We start from the raw sequence: 17222 nt of genomic DNA on the forward strand, positions 1-17222 counted from the left end.
TTATACATCTTTTCACGTGTTTATTGGTCATACTATGTCTTCTTTTGTTAAGTTCTGTTCAGATCTTTAGCCCATTTTTAAAAAAATGACTGTATGACTTTATTATTGGCTGATAGAAATTCTTTCTTTACACATCCTGGATACAAGTCCTTTGTGCATATACATGTGTTGCAAATATTTTTACTTTTGTGATTTTGTCTTTTCATTTTCTTTTGTTGTTGTTGTTGAAGTGGGGAGGTCTCACTTTGTTGCCCAGGCTGTACTGCAGTGGCATGATCACAGATCACTACAGCCTTGACCTCCTGGACTCAAGTGATCCTCCCACCTCAGCCTCCTGAGTAGCTGGGACCACAGGTGTGTGCCATCACACCTGACTAATTTTTTTATTTGTGCAGACAAGATCTTACTGTATTACCCAGGCTGGTTTTCAACTCCTGGGCTCAAGACATCCTCCTGCCTTGGCCTCCCAAATTGCTGGGATTATGGGCATGAGCCACTGTGCCCAGCCCTTTTCATTTTCTTAATGGTGTCTTTCAAAGAGTAGAAGTTTCAAAGTTTGAGGTCTAACATATCAATATTTTTCACTTATGGTTAGCAAGTTTGTGTACCAAGTCTTTGCTAACCCAACATAATGAAGATATCCTCCTATAGTTTCTTCTGGAAGCTTTAGAGTTTTAACTTTCACATTGAGATCTATGATCCACTTCAGATGAATTTTTGTGTTTGTTATGAGGTGGAGATACAGGTTCATTGTTTCCTCACCGATATCCAGTTGTTTCAGTACCATTTGTTGATAAGACTTTCGTTTTTTTCATTGAATTGCCTTGAAAACTTTGTCAAATTGACAAAATATGATTAATTTCTGAACTCTATTCTGTTCCATTGGTCTATTTATTCTTTTACCAATACTACAGTTACTTGATAATTATAGCTTTATAATAAATCTTAATATCAGGTAGATTAGGTCCTACAAATTTATTCTTCTTTTATAAGGTTGTTTTGGCTACTAGATCCTTTGCATTTTCATGTAAATTTTAAAATTAGCTTGTCAATTCCTGGAAAAAATACTTAGTGGGATTTTTATGGAACAATGTTGAACCTATACATCATTTGAGGGGAAAGTTGACACTAATAATATTGTGTTTTCTAAACTATGAACATAGGATATCATTCCATTTATTTAGTATCTTTAATTTCTCAGCAATTTTTATTGTAGTTTTGCACATTTTTTCACAAAATTCATTAGCAAGTATTTTATGTCATTTAGTGTTAATGAATAAAGTTTTGTTTTATTCATTTTACTTCCTCGTTGTTTATTGCTACTACATAGAAACTACATAAACATGTAACTGATTTTTGTATTTTGACCTTTTATCCTATGAGCTTTCTAAATTCACTTACTGGTTCTATTAGTCTTTTCTATTTCTTAAGATTTTCCACATAAACAATTATGCTATCTGTGAATAATGACAGTTTTACTTTTTTCTTTCCAATCTTTATGCCTTAGATTTATTTTTTTCTTATAACATTGATTAGGACCTCCAGAATAATGATGCATAAAGAAGGTGATATCAGACATCTTTGCCTTGTTCCCAGTCTTAGGGGAGAAAGCATTCAACATTTCACCAGTAAGTATGATATGTTGTTAGCTATAAGGTTGTTTTTTTATAATAAATTCCCTTTATCAAGTTGATGAAGTTTCCTTCTATTATTAATTTGCTGAGAGATATTACTCTCAGAAAATTTGCTATTCTCAGAAAATTTGTTGAGAGTGTTGAATTTTGTCTAATGCTGTTTCTGAAACTATTAAGTTGGTTATATCTTTTTTACTTCTGTCATTTTGTCACTATAGTAAATTACATCATTTGATTTTTGAAAGTTGAATCAGCCTTGTATTCTTAGGATAATCCCGCTTGGTTATAATGTATTAGACTTTTGGTATATTGCTAAATTTAATTTGCAAGTATTTTGTTAAAGACTTGCATCTATACTCATGCGGGACATTGGTCTGTAATTTCTTTTCTGATAGGATTCCTATCAATTTTTTTTCTTTTTGTATCAGGGTTATGTTCACCTCCTAAAATGAGTTGGGAAGAGTTTCATCTTCTATTTTCTGAAATAGTCTGTTTAGATTGGGCATTATTTTTTCCTTAAATATATGATTAGAATTCACTAATGAAAATGTGTCAGTTGGAAACTTATTTATGGGAAGAGTTTTTAAATACGAATTCAATTTCATTGATTCCTACCTCAAACCATTCATAAAGCTTAACTTGAAATGGATCATAAGGCTAAACATGAATGCAATTTCTTCTTGTGTTACAGTATGCTTTTTTTTTCAAGGAATTTGTCTGTTTGTCAAATTGGCATAAAGTTGTTCATAATAGGCCTTCATCACCCTTTTAAGTCTACAGAACCTGGAGTAACGTCCCTACTAATCTCTCTCTTTTCTTGATCAGTATTGCTATGGGTTTCTCAATTTTATTATGCTTTTAAACTTTTGACTTTGTTGATTTTTTTCTCGTTTTTCTATTTTCTATTTCATTGATTTCTGTTATTTATCATTTAATTCCTTCTATTTACTTTTTGCTGAATTTATTTTTCTAGTCTGTGATGGTGGAAGCTTAGATAGTTGATTTCAGATCTTTTTCTCTTTTCTATTACAGGCATTAAAAACTTAATTTTCCTGTAAACACTGCTTTAGCTTCACCCCATAATTTTCCATATGTTGTGTTTTCATTATCCTTCAATTTCAAATATATTCTAATTTTTCTCATGATTTCTTCTTTGACTCATGGGTTATTTAGAAGTATGGTCAATTTCCAAAAGCTTATGTATTTTCCAGCTATCTCATTGTTATTGATCTCTAAGGGAATTCTGCTGTGATAATAGAATTTCAACTTTGAAATATGTAATCTAGTATATGGTGTGACTTGGTGAATGTTTCATGTACACTTAAAGTGTAATCAGTAGTTGTTATGTGGAGTGCTTTATAAATGTTAATTAGGTTAAGTTGATGGATAAGTTCTTCAAATCTTCTATATGTTTACTGATATTCTGTATTGTTCTATCAATTACTCAAAAAAGTCAAGATATCTGATATGACTATAGATCTGTCTCTTTTTTTCTTTGGTTCTGTTTGTTTTTGCTCCTGTATTTTGAAGCTCTGTTATTATGTAAATGTACATGTAGAATTGTTATTCCTTCTTGGTGAATTGACTGACCCTGTTTAACTTGGTTAGTAGTTCTTATCTTGAAATCTACTTGATATTAACACAGCTACACCAGCTTTTTAAAGATTGGTGTATTCATCGTTTATCTTTTTCCTTTTTTTAACTTTCAAACTATGTGTGGCTTTAAATTAAAAGTGCATCTCTTGTGAAGAGGTTATGCTTGCCACTTGATTTATTTTATTCAGTCTAATAATTTTTTCCCTTTTAATTGGAATGCTTAGTTCATTTACATTTAATTTAACTAATGATATTTTGGGGTTAAAGTCTACCATCATAATGTTTGTCTTCTATTAGTCCCTTTTGTCCTTTTACTTTCTTCTTCATTTTCTGTCTTCTTTTGGATTAATTGAGTATTTTTTGTTGTTCCATTTTATTTCTTCCTTTGTCTTTCTAGCTATGCCTATACCTTTATGTATTTTTTTAAGTTGCTCTAGGAATTTTAATATATTCTCTTAACTTATCACAATCTGTCTTCAATTAACATATCAGTACATGTAAAAATATAAGAACCTTACAACAAAAGGCTATTCTTGATATATATCTTATTCTACATGCTATAAAACCCAAAATCCATTATTGTTTTGATTTTAAAGCATCAAATGACTTTTGAATTACTCAAAAAAAGACTCATCTCTTTATCTACATATTTTCCATTTCTAGTCCTTTCCAGTATCATTTCCTTTCAGCTTTAAAAACTTCCTTTAGGCTGGGCATAGTGGCTCATGCCTGTAATCCCAGCACTTTGGGAGGCTGAGGCGGGTAGACCACCTGAAGTCAGAAGTGCGAGACCAGCCTGGCCAGCATGGCAAAACCCCATCTCTACTAAAAATACAAAAAAATAGCAGGGCATGGTAGTGCATGCCTATAGTCCCAGATACTGGGGAGGCTGAGGCAGGAGAATCGCTGGAGCCCGGGAGGCAGAGGCTGCAGTGAGCTGAGACCATGCCACTGCACTCCAGTCTGGGCAAGAGCAAGACTCCATCTCTAAAAACAAAACAAAACAAAACTTTCTTTAGCATTTTTTGTAGTGCAAGTCTACTGGAAACAAAGTCCACCAACTGTTGTTTATCAATACATTTTAAAAATTCAACTTATTTTTTTAGTTCTAAGATTTCCATTTGGTTGGTTTATGTGATTAAAATACTCTCTCTACCCACAATATCAATCATTATACACTTCTTTTAATGATAAAATGAAAAGGATGTTTGTATATCCACTATAAACATCCTGTAGAACGTTTAACATACTTATTATAGTTTTCTAGTCCTTGTCTAACAACTTCTGAGTCAACTGTTGCTATTTTTATTGGTTGATTCTACTCTTAGCTATGGATAATATTTTTCTTTTTTCTTTTTTTTTTTTGAGACGGAGTTTCACTATTGTCGCCCAGGCTGGAGTGCAATGGCACGATCTCAGCTCACTGCAACCTCTGCCTCCCAGGTTCAAGCAATTCTCCAGCCTCAGCCTCCTGAGTAGCTGGGATTACAGGTGCCTGCCACAACGCCCGGCTAATTTTTGTATTTTTAGTAAGACGGGGTTTCAACACGTTGGCCAGGCTGGTCTCAAACTCCTGACCTCCAGTGATCCGCCCACCTTGGACTCCCAAAGTGCTGGGGTTACAGGCATGAGCCACCGCGCCCAGCCAATATATTTCTTTTTCCTCACATCAAGTAATGTTTTATTACTAACCATTGTGCACATGTTGAAAACTCTGAATTTTATTACTTTCCTCTGAAAAGTGTTTTCTTCTAATAGTCAGTTAAATTACTGGTGGATCATCTTGAACTTGTGAGACTTTGTTTTATACTTTAAGTTAGAGTACATCTATTTCAATTTTGTCCTTAGATCTAGGTCTTGCCCTTAGTCCAGCTTTGTTTCAGTTCTTAGTTACAGATGTGGTCTTTACTCCTAAAGTTTGGCAGTTGTGGGAATTGGGCAGTTGCTGTATGGGCAGATGCTGAAATCTCTACTCAGCTTATAAGCATTCTAATTGTTTCCCAACTGTGTTCCTTGGAATTTTATCCCTCGTGTGTGCAGTTTAAGTTACAGCCAAGTTTTTGAGGGGAGCTAATATGCAAATTTGGGGCTTCTAATAAGGAAAAATTCAACATTTACTCAACCAACCTCATGAAGGAGTAAGAATCCACAAAACAGTATAAAATTATTTTGACTATAAGATATTATTACTATTAGTTGTGTTCATAGTTATTGAGAGAAAGTATTACATAACAGAATGAGCACAGATTTTATCTCATGACCCAGTAATTTTACTTCTTGGTGCAAAGGGTTTGTTTATTATGTTTGCTACAACATTACTTTTAATAATGAAAAAACTGGAAACCACTTAAATGTTCACCAGTTGTAGCATGGCTAAATAAATTAAGGTATGGCCAAACTGTGGGATATTTTGCAGCAGTTAAAAATAATTAGGTAGGCCAATTTGCACCAATATGAAAAATCTATGAGACAGATTGTTGAATAAGTAAATTAGTTGCAAAATGATACATATATTACATTTATATAATATTCTTCCACCCACAGGGGTTTGTGTTTGTGTGTACCATTAATAAGAGGTTTGTGTGTACCATTAATAAGAGGTGAGAGTAATGAGAGAGAACAACATGTTAGGAGGTGGTATAAAAGGAACTACAGCCTTTCTTCTAACATTTTAATCTTTTTTAAGGAGAATGTATTCCTAAAAACAAAAACCATATTTAAAAAGAAGTGGGAAAACAGAGTCCAACAGGTTTAGATTCATATCCTACTCTGTCATTTATCATTAGCTATATAGCCTTGTGCAAGTTATTTAAATTTTCTAAAATTTTGTAAGACATCTTATTATGGGGAATTTAAATAGGATAGCCTATATAAAGTGCTTCAAAAATACCAGGCATTCAATAAATAATAATAGGTTTAATAACATTGGACATTTCTTCTTATACTTTCTACAAAACAGAATAATTTGTTACTATATTATCTTTGCATCTACCTGAATAATTCTTACTTTGCCTTCAGATCAGCTCTTTTCTCTTTGCTTCTCTGGGTTTTTCTTTTCCCTTTGTTGAGACAGGGTCTTGCTCTGTTGCCTAGGCTGGAGTGTAGTGACACCATCTCACCTCATGGCAACCTCTTCCTCCCAGTCTCAAGCAATCCTTCCACCTCAGCCTCCTGAGTAGCTGAAAATACAGGCACACACCACCATGCCCAGCTAATTTTTGTATTTTTAGTAGAGACAGTGTTTTGCCATGTTGTCCAGGCTGGTCTCAAACTCTTGGGCTCAAGTGATCCACCCACCTTGGCCTCCCAAAGTGCTGGGATTAGAGGTATGAGCCACCGTGCCCAGGCTCTGGGTTTTTCTCATAGGACTGGCTTTCTAGTTGTGTAATCATTTCTGTTGCTGACCTCAATAAATGAATGCATTTGTTAATTATATAGCTGTGTATTACATCATACTAAATTAAATATGCTTTGTTCATCACCTGTAGCAGCTCTTAGAGTGTACACAATTTTCCCATATTCTTTTAAATTTTAAACTCATGCTGTACAAAATTTAGGCAAGAGTAAGCCATCAATGCTTTACACAATGTGTGTTATCCCAAAGCATTGCTTGCAGCATTCATCATTTGCTAAAAACTTCTCAACTGCTCCAGTATCCTTTGTCTGAAAACTCTTGGATTTGGAAATAACACTTTTTTTTTTTTTTACCTTGAACTAGAAACCACTGATTGTTGCTCAATGTGTTGTATTTGAAGCTTTGGGTTTGCCTGCCTTGTATTTTGCTTCCCCAATTTTTTGTCAATGAGTCATAGCTTATCTTTTTTCTCCACTCTATCTTTAGTTCCTTTCTTCCAAAATATATGAAGACAGACAATAGATATTGTGGGGGAAGGATATTTTGGGAATAAATATTTGAAAAGGCTCTTTTCATTCAGATATGGCCTAAAAATACTGAAAGCATTTACTTGACAGGAAAACACTGATATTCAAAAAACCATTTTTTATTTTTATAAACCAAAAAATGTAAAAGCAAGATTAATATGAGAACTAAAATATGTAAAGCACAATATTTAAAAGAATTAGAACAAAATAATGCTGTAGTCCAGGCAGGCAAAAGATGATTCTTGAACTATAACAAGGCCGTGGCTAAAGATACTCAGAAGGGATAGAAAAAAGACTCCAAAAATAAGTAATAAAAATCTTTTGGTATTTTAATTCACCTTCTTTAAAAACTGTTTGTTTTGAGAAGAAGGTTACTCATATTAATGATCAATGCTCATCATGGAATAAATAAAATTATTGACAAAAATGTAACATTTTAAGACAATGGTCTGACTATATTGGTCCTTCAGCTTCATAATTTGTTGTGGAGAATCTTTAAGTTCTTAACTTTTCATTTTTTTAACTGAATTGAGGACAACTTTTAAATGATTAGAAGTAATAGAATTAAAATGAAAAAGTTCAAAAGAATCTTAACAGAGGTGTCCCTATTATGAAAACTTAAAAATTTTATTAAATTTCATGACAAGAAGTTTTATGATGGAAACATCAAAAAACAGAAGTCTTAACCTCAGTAACATTTCCTCTAAATCTAACATTAGTGACCACTTACATCATCCTTTACCAATTTATACCACTGATGGCAAGATGAAGTAGATATATTTCAGTTACCCATTCTTCATGACAAGTAGAACTAAAAGCTCTGGACATTTTATATAAAACAAACATCAGAAGCTCATGAAAGTTGGAGAGAAGAAGGCAAACTGTTCAGGGAATCTCAAGACCCAAGTAATGTCATGGGTTTTCTTTTTTCCTCATATATCCTAGAGAGGATTCTGGAGAAGATACCAATCTGGAAATGCTAAGAAGTACAGACAAAAAGCCCTAAGAAAAATTTGTTCTATCTAGCCAAAAGATAAGGAAAATAGCAGCTTAGTGAGACAGAAAACTTCTAGGCAGTAACTGTTTTACTGAAGTCAAACACCACAGAAAAAACTATGCCCTCCAACACTCATGCCAGCAAGGGCTGGGTGGAAAGCCTAAATTTCTACCATTGCAAGGCTGTAATGAAGTGCCTAATCCCTCTGCTGGTGCACTCTCAGAGAAAGCTAACTAAGGAGTCAGGAGTTTTAACTGTGGAGCCAGGAGTTTTAATCCTCTCTAAGCAGCAAGAAACCAAACACTGTGGTGTCGCTGCAGCCCATTTGAGGATCCTGGACTTCTCCGCCCATCAAGGTATAATATTCCTCTCCTCCCTGATGTAACATCAAAGGAGGTCTGGTAGAGAGTCAGGACTTTCACCACTACTCAGTAGTAACCAGGCCATGTCCTCGCAGTGTCACTGGAGGCCATGTTAGGAGTAGTAGCAAGGATTCCTTTTCCCTCCAACCCAGAATGATATCCGTAGAGGCCTACAGACTAGCCTTTCCCCTTTCCATGGGAAACAATGGAGTCAGTGGAGACTGGTAGGAGAATCTAGACCCCAATGGCCACCTGGAAATAGTGAAGATCTAGAATCTTAAAGCATAATACCCAACATGTCCACATTTCAATAAAAAATAGCTCATAACACCAAAAAATAAGATCTCAAACTGAGCAAGAAATCACAATCAACAAGCACCACACGAACATAACACAGAAGTTAAAATTATCTGACAAGCATTTTAAAGCCTCTGTCATAAAAATGCTTCAATAAACAATTACAAACATGCCTGGAAAAAAAGTAAAAAATAGAAAGTCTGAGCAAAGGAATATAAGATATAAGAAAGACTGAAATGGAAATTTAAGAACTAAAAGGTACAATAACCAAAGTGAAGAGTTCAGTGGAATTCAAGAGTGGATGGGAGAACAGATAAACTAATCAGTTAACTCAAAAATAGAAAGCTAAAGTTACTCAATCTGAACAAAAGGGAGAAAATAGATTGAAAATAGAAATAAATAGAACTTCAGGGGCTTACGAGCCTATAACAAAAGATGTCATATCTTTTGTTATGGAAGGAGAGGAGAAAGAAGGCACAGATTTTTTAAAAAAGTATTCAAGTAACTGACGGCTGAAAAATCCTAAATTTGGCAAAAGATACAAAACTACAGAATTGAGAAGCTGAGAGAACTCCAAAAAGGATATATGCAAAGAAATCCATGCAAAAGCATGTCATAGTAAAACTTCTGAAAACAGAAAAATGTTTTTTCCCCAATCCTGCTCACTCTGCAGACAGAAAATCTTGAAGACACCAAGAAAGAAATACCTTACATATATAGGAAAACCAATTTGAATTACAGCAGATTTTGCGCTAGAAATCACAGAGACCAAAATGAAGTGACATAACACTTTTCAACTGTGGAAAGAACTGTCAACCCAGAATTCTATATCCAGCAAAAATAGCCTTTAGGAATGAAGGAGAAATCAAGACATTTTCACATGAAAAAAATAAAAGAATGTGTTACCAGCAGACCTACCCTAAAAGAATGATTATTAGAAGTTGTATATAAAAAAGGAAATGATATAAGAAGAAATCATAGAATGTCAGGAAGAAAGAACATAATAAAGCAAAACTATGAGTAAATACAATAGACAGATAAAGAGGTCATAGCTAAAAAGTACAAAATTCTTTGTGAAGTGATGAAAATTTCTAAATTTAACTTTGGTGAAGATTGCACATATCTGACTATATAAGAAGTCTCTGAATTATATGCCTTAAATGGTAAACTGGACACAGATCTGTGCCTGCCAGCACCCTGCTCCTGAGCCAACACCACCACCAGCGAGACCAAACACACAGCCATCAGCAGGGACCCCCTGTCTCCCCCTAGCGACACTGTCTCTGCCACTGTAGTGAATGCCTGCAGGGAGGCAAGCACCCCAGAACTCATGAGCACTCTGCCGCAGCTGATGAGTGTGCACCCCACTGCACTGCCACTACCGCTGCTGCTGGCATGCACAAACAAGAATGGATCCTGCTATCACTGCACTACTGAACACTTTGGCTGACACAACCCATCTGAGTATAGTGACCAGCAGTCTGGGAGCACCTTGGCACCCCCAGCACAGTGGATTCCTAACCTTGAGGGGCCAGAGAACAAAACTGGGGCCTGATACAAGTCCCCCAGAGTTAGAGCACACAGTCCAGGAGTTGGGAACAGAGCGTTGGCCCTTAAAATATTCCAGAAATGAAGCTAGTCAGATGAATCCACCTAATATAACAATCAAACCTTCAAGATCATCAAATAGGATAAAAGAAAAAAAAACCATCCAAAGGTCAGCAGCTCAAAGACTGAAGGAGCATAAACCCATAAAGATGAGGAAGAACCAGCACAAAAACCCTGATAACCCCAAAACCCAAAGTGCCTTCTTTCTTCCAAATGACCACATCACCTCTCCAGCAATGATTCTGAACTGGGCTGAAATGGCTTAAATGACAAAAATAGAATTCAGAATATGGGAAGGAAGGTCATTAAGCTATAGAAGTATGTTAAAACCCAGTCCAAGGAAGCCAAGAATCATGATAAAACAATGCAGGAGCTGACAGACAAAATAGCCAGTATAGAAAAGAACCTAAGTGACCTGATAGAGCTGAAAAACATACTACAAGAATTTCATAATGCTATCACAAATATTAATAGCAGAATAGACCAAGCAGAAGAAAGAATCTCAGAGATCGAAGACTGGCTTTCTAAAATAAGACAGTCAGACAAGAATAAAGAAAAAAAGAATGAAAAGGAATGAACGAAACCTCTGAGAAATATTGAATTATGTAAAGAGATCAAGTCTATGACTCATTGGAGTCCTTAAAAGAGATGGGGAGAATGGAACCAACTTGGAAAACATATTTCAGTATATCATCTATGAGAACTTCCCCAGCCTAGCTAGAGAGGCCAACATTCAAATTCAGGAAGTACAGAGAACCCCAGTAAGACGCTTCACAAGAATATCATCCCCAAGATGCATAATTTTCAGATTTTCCAAGGTTGAAATGAAAGGAAAAAATGTTAAAGGCAGCTAGAGAGAAAGGTCAGATCACCTACAAAGGGATACCCGTCAGACTAACAGTGGACCTCTCAGCAGAAACCCTACAAGCAGAAGAGACTGGGGACCAATATTCAAAATTTTTACAGAAAAAAATTTCCAACCTAGAATTTCATATCCAGCCAAACTAAGCTTTATAAGCAAAGGAGAAATAAGATCCTTTTCAGATAAGCAAATGCTGAGGGAGTTTGTTACCACAAGACCTGCCTTATAAGAGCTCCTGAAGAAAGCACTAAATATGGAAAGGAAACACCAGAGTCAGCCACCACAAAAACAAACTGAAGTACACAGACTAGTTACACTATAAGGCAACCACATAAACAAGTCTGCAAAATAACCAGTTACCATCATTATGACAGGAACAAATCTACACATATCAATACTAACCTTGAATGTAAATGGGCTAAATGCCCCAGTTAAAAGGGACAGAGTGGCAAGCTGGATAAAGAACTAAGACCCATTGGTATGCTGTCTTCAAGAGACCCATCTCACATGCAATGACACACATAGGCTCAAAGTAAAGGGAGAGAGGAAAATCCACCAAGCAAACGGAAAAACAGAAAAAAAATCAGGAGTTGCAATCCTGGTTTCACACAAAACAGACTTTAAACCAGCAAAAATTTAAAAAGGAAAAGAAGGGCATTACATAATGGTAAAGGATTCAATTCAACAATAAGACCTAACTATCCTAAATATATATGCACCCAACACAGGAGCACCCAGATTCATTAAGTAAGTTCTTAGAGACCTTCAAGGAGACTTAGACTCCCACACAATAATGGTGGGAGATTCTAACACCCCACTAACAATATTAGATCATCAAGAGAGAAAATTAATAAAGATATTCAGGACCTGAACTCAACACTGGATCAAAAGAATCTGACAGACATCTACAGAACTCTCCATTCCAAAACAGCAGAATATACATTATTCTCATCGCCACATGGCACATATTCTAAAATCCATCACATAATCAGAAATAAAACACTCCTCAGCAAATGTGAAATAACTGAACTCATAACAATCTCTTGGACCACAGCACAATAAAATTGGAAATCAAGACTAAGAAATTCACCCAAAACCATACAATTACATGGAAATTGAAAATTGAATAACCTGCTCCTGAACGATTTTTGAGTAAATTATGAAATTAAGGCAGAAATCAAGAAGTTATTTGAAACTAATGAGAACAAAGATACCAGAATCTCTGGGACACAGCTAAGGGCAGTGTTAAGAGGGAAATTTATAGCACTAAATGCCCACATCAAATAGTTAGAAAGATCTTAATTTAACAACCTAACGTCACGACTAAAAGAACTAGAGAACCAAAAGCAAACCAAGCCCAAAGCTAGTAGAAGACAATAATCAAAATCAGAGCTGAAGGAGACTGAGACCAAAAAAATCCTTCAAAAAGATCAGTGAATCTAGGAACTGGTTTTTTGAAAAAATTAATAAAACAGATAAACTGCTAGCTAGACTAACACAGAAGAAAACAGAGAAGATCAAAATAAACCTAATCAGAAATGAGAAGGGGGATATCACCACTGACCCCACAGAAATACAAATAACCATCAGAGAATATTATGAACACCCCTAGACACAAAAGCTAGGAAATCTAGAAGAAATGGATAAATTCCTGGACACATACACCCTCCCAAGACTGAATCAGGAAGAAATCGAATCCCTGAACAGACCAGTAACAAGCTCTGGAATTAATTTAGTAATAAATAGCCCACCAACTGAAAAAAGCCCAGTACCAGATGGGTTCACAGCTGAATTCTACCAGATATACAAAGAAGAGCTGGTACCATTCCTGCCAAAACTATTCCCAAAAATTGAGGAGGAGGGACTCCTCCCTAACTCATTCTATGAGGCCAGAATCATCCTGATACCAAAACCCAAAAGAGACATAACAAAAAGGAAACTTCAGGCCAATATCCTTGATGAACATCGATGCAAAAATCCTCAACAAAATACTGTTAAATTGAATCCAGAAGCACATCAAAAAGCTTATCCATCACCATCAAGTAAGTTTTATACCTGGGATGCAAGTTTGGTTCAACATATGCAAATCAATAAATATGATTCATCATATAAACAGAACTGAAGACAAACACAACATGAATTATCTCAATAGATGCAGAAAAGACTATCGACACAATTTAACAACCATTCATGTTAAAAACTCTCAATAAACTAAGTACTGAAGGAACATACCTGAAAATAATAAGAGCCATCTATGACAAACCCACAACCAACATCATACTCAATGGGCAAAACCCAGAGGCATTCCTCTTGAAAACCAGCAAAAGACAAGGATTCCCTCTCTCACTACTCTTACTTGACATAGTATTCGAAGTCCTGGCCAGAGCAATCAGGCAAGAGAAAGAAATAAAACATATACAAATAAGAAGAGAGCAAGTCAAACTAGCCCTGTTTGCAGACAACATGACGCTATATCTAGAAAACCCAACAGTCCTGGCCCAAAAGCTTCTTAAGCTGATAAACAACTTCAGCAAAGTCTTAGGATACAAAATCAATATGCAAAAATCACTAGCACTCCTATATAACACCAATCAAGCTGAGCCAAATCCCATTCACAGTTGCCACACACACACACACACACACACACACCCCTAGGAATACAGCTAACCAGGGAGGTGAAAGATCTTTACAAGTAGAACTATAAAATACTGCTCAAATAAATCAGAGATGACATAACTAAATGGAAAAACATTCCATGCTCATGGATAGGAAGAATCAATATCATTAAAATGGCCATACTATCCAAAGCAATGTGTAGATTTGATGCTATTCCTATTAAACTACCAATGACATTCTTCACATAGCTAGAAAAAACTATTTTAATTCCTATGGAACCAAAAGGGAGTCCAAATAGCCAAGGCAATTCTAAGCCAAAAGAACAAAGCTGGAGGCATCATGCTACCCAACTTCAAACTATAATACAGGACTACAGTAACCAAAACAGCATGGTACTGGTACAAAAACAGATACATAGACCAATGGAACAGAATAGATAACCCAGAAATAAGACCATCCATCTACAACTATCTGATCTTTGACAAAGCTGACAAAAACAAGCACTGAAGAAGACTTCATTCAACAAATGGTGCTGGGATTACTGGCTAGCCATGTGCAGAAGATTGAAGCTGTACCCCTCCCTTACACCATATATAAAAATTAACTCAAGATGGGCTAAAGACTTAAATATGAAACCCAAACTATAAAAAATCCTGGAAGACAACCTAGGCAATACCATTCTGGACATAGGAATGGGCAAATATTTCATGATGAAGATGCCAAAAGCAATTGCAACAAAAGCAAAAGTTGAAAAATAGGATCTAATTAAACTAAAGAGTTTCTGCATACAAAAATAAACTATCAACAGAGTAAACAGAAAACCTACACAATGAGGAAAATTTTTGCAAACTATGCATCTGACAAAGGTCTAATATCCAGCATTTATAAGAATCTTAAACAAATTTACAAGAAAACACAACCGCATTAAAAAGTGGGCAAAGGAAATAAACAGACACTTTTCAAAAGAAGACATACATGTGGCCAACAATCACATAAAAAAAAGTTCAGCATCATGAATCATTAGGGAAATGTAAATCAAAACCACAATGAGATACCATCATCCCTATTATCAAAAAGTAAAAAAACAAAACAAAACAAACAAACAAACAAACAAAAAATATACTGACAAGGTTGCAGAGAAAAAGAACACTTATACACTGTTGGTGGGAGTGTAAATTAGTTCAACCATTGTGGGAGACAGTGTGGCAATTCTTCAGACTTAAAAACAATCCCATTCAACCCAGCAATCCCATTACTGATTATATACCCAAAGGAATATAAATCATTCTATCATAAAGACACATACACGTGTAAGTGCATTGCAGCAATATTCACAATAGCAAAGACATGGAATCAACCTAAATGCCCATCAATGGTAGTCTGGATAAAGAAAATGTGGTACATATACACCATGAAATACTATGCAGCCATAAAAAGAATGAGATTATGTCCTTTGCAGGAACATGAATGGAGCTGGAGGCCACTATCCTAAGTGAATTAATGCAGGAACAGAAAACCAAATACTGGATGTTCTCACTTATAAGTGGGAGCTAAATGATGAGAACTCATGGACACATAGAGCGAAACAACACACACTGGAGGGTGAGAGGAGGGAAAGGATCAGGAAAAATAACTAATGGGTACTAGGCTTAATACCTGGGTATTGAAATAATCTGTACAACAAACTATGACAGAAATTTACCTATATAACAAACTTGCATACATACCCCTGAACTTAAAAGTTAAATTAAGGCTGGGCACGGTGGCTCACGGCTGTAATCCCAACACTTTGGGAGGCCGAGGAGGGTGGATCATGAGGTCAGGAGATCAAGACCATCCTGGCTAACATGGTGAAACCCTGTCTCTATTAAAAATGCAAAAACTTAGCAGGGCGTGGTGGCGGGCACCTGTAGTCCCAGCTACTCCGGAGGCTGAGGCAGGAGAATGGCGTGAACCCGGGAGGCAGAGCTTGCAGTGAGCCGAGATTGCACCACTGCACTCCAGCCTAGGCGATGGTGCGAGACTCTGTCTCAAAAAAAAAAGTTAAATTAAAAAAAAAAAGAAAAAATCTCTGAATAATTTGTTTTCACTTGTAAAACTTCGTTGCAGGATATCTGACAAAAATCGGTGAACTGTATGGTATGTGAATTTTATCTTAGTAAAGCTGTTTATAAAAATCAGAATAGTGGCTATTTGATAAAAAGGGTAGAAGAGAACTTTCTGGACATGCTGGGAAAGTTCTATATCTTGATCTAGGTAATACCAACATAAATATATGTACATATTAGTCTAAATAAATCAAGCTATCCATTTATAATTTGTGTACTTACCCTTATGACAATTATACCTCAATAAAATGTTACTGTAAAAAAATTACAAGGTAATTTCACATTTCTTTTCAAAGTGCTTTTAGCAATTTACATTCACAAGAATACTGTATTAAAATTCTCACGCTCAACATCTCCCAACTGTAATACCGATAATCATATGGGCTAAACATGGAACTTTGCTGTGGTTTTAATTATCAGTCTCTTATTGCTAATGAGGATGGTCATATTTTTCTTTATTTCTGATATTCACGGTTCAGAAAAATGGTCTTTTTATACCATTTGCCCAATGTTTCACTGATTTGACATTTTCTTATCTCTTATCACATACATGTGTTATAATAATCTAGAATGGAGTCATGTTCTTTCTCTTGTTATGGTGTATTCCCATAATCTGGAAATTTATGGCATAGTCAAAACTAAAGATATTTAACACAGAATTTATCGAGTGTTTTTCTCTTTTAAAATAAATGCTTTTCTGACACAAATTGTTAAGTTTTTCTCTTATGTTGTATTCAATACTTAGAAGTGTGTGTGTTTGTGTGTGTGTGTGTGCATGCGCACATGTGTATTATGAGGTAGGAATCCAGTTTTATTTCAACATTTTTATTTATTTTTCCATAGAGGTAATCTATTTTGTTTTTGCCATTCATGGATGCATAATTTCTGGATTCTTTTTTTCATTAATAATTTTTTTCTGGCCGGGCATGGTGGCTCACGCCTGTAATCCCAGCACTTTGGGAGGCCGAGGCAGGCAGATCACCTGAGGTCAGGAGTTTGAGACCAGCCTGGCCAACATGGTGAAACCCCATCTCTATTAAAAATACAAAAATTAGCCGGGCATGGTGGTACATGCCTGTAATCCCAGTTATCTGGGAGGCTGAGATGGGAGAATCGCTGGAACCTGAGAGGCCGAGGCGGCAGTGAGCTGAGATCGCACCACTGTACTCCAGTCTGGGCGACAGAGCAAGACCCTGTCTCAAAAATAAAGAACAAAAATAATAAAAAGATTTTTTTCTACTTTTATACTACTAATACACT

The 17222-nt window shown here is 35.7% G+C and overlaps 1 protein-coding gene across 11 annotated transcripts in view; it reads right to left on the reverse strand.

Annotated features, from left to right (window-relative positions):
* Positions 1-17222, reverse strand: part of CCDC122 (coiled-coil domain containing 122) — an 85491-nt gene that overhangs the window by 45991 nt on the left and 22278 nt on the right. For 4 of the 11 annotated variants that reach the window (XM_063650818.1, XM_063650817.1, XM_063650816.1 and 1 more), the window contains exon 7: positions 16772-17155. The exons of the other annotated variants lie outside the window; for them this stretch is intronic. In XM_063650818.1, the coding sequence (XP_063506888.1) occupies positions 16865-17155 (291 nt within the window). In that variant the 3' untranslated portion in view covers positions 16772-16864. Of the gene's footprint in view, positions 1-16771; positions 17156-17222 lie in introns of those variants that run through there. 11 annotated transcript variants of the gene reach the window in all.

Source organism: Pongo pygmaeus, chromosome 14 (genome assembly GCF_028885625.2).
Source record: "Pongo pygmaeus isolate AG05252 chromosome 14, NHGRI_mPonPyg2-v2.0_pri, whole genome shotgun sequence".
NCBI lineage: Eukaryota > Metazoa > Chordata > Mammalia > Primates > Hominidae > Pongo > Pongo pygmaeus.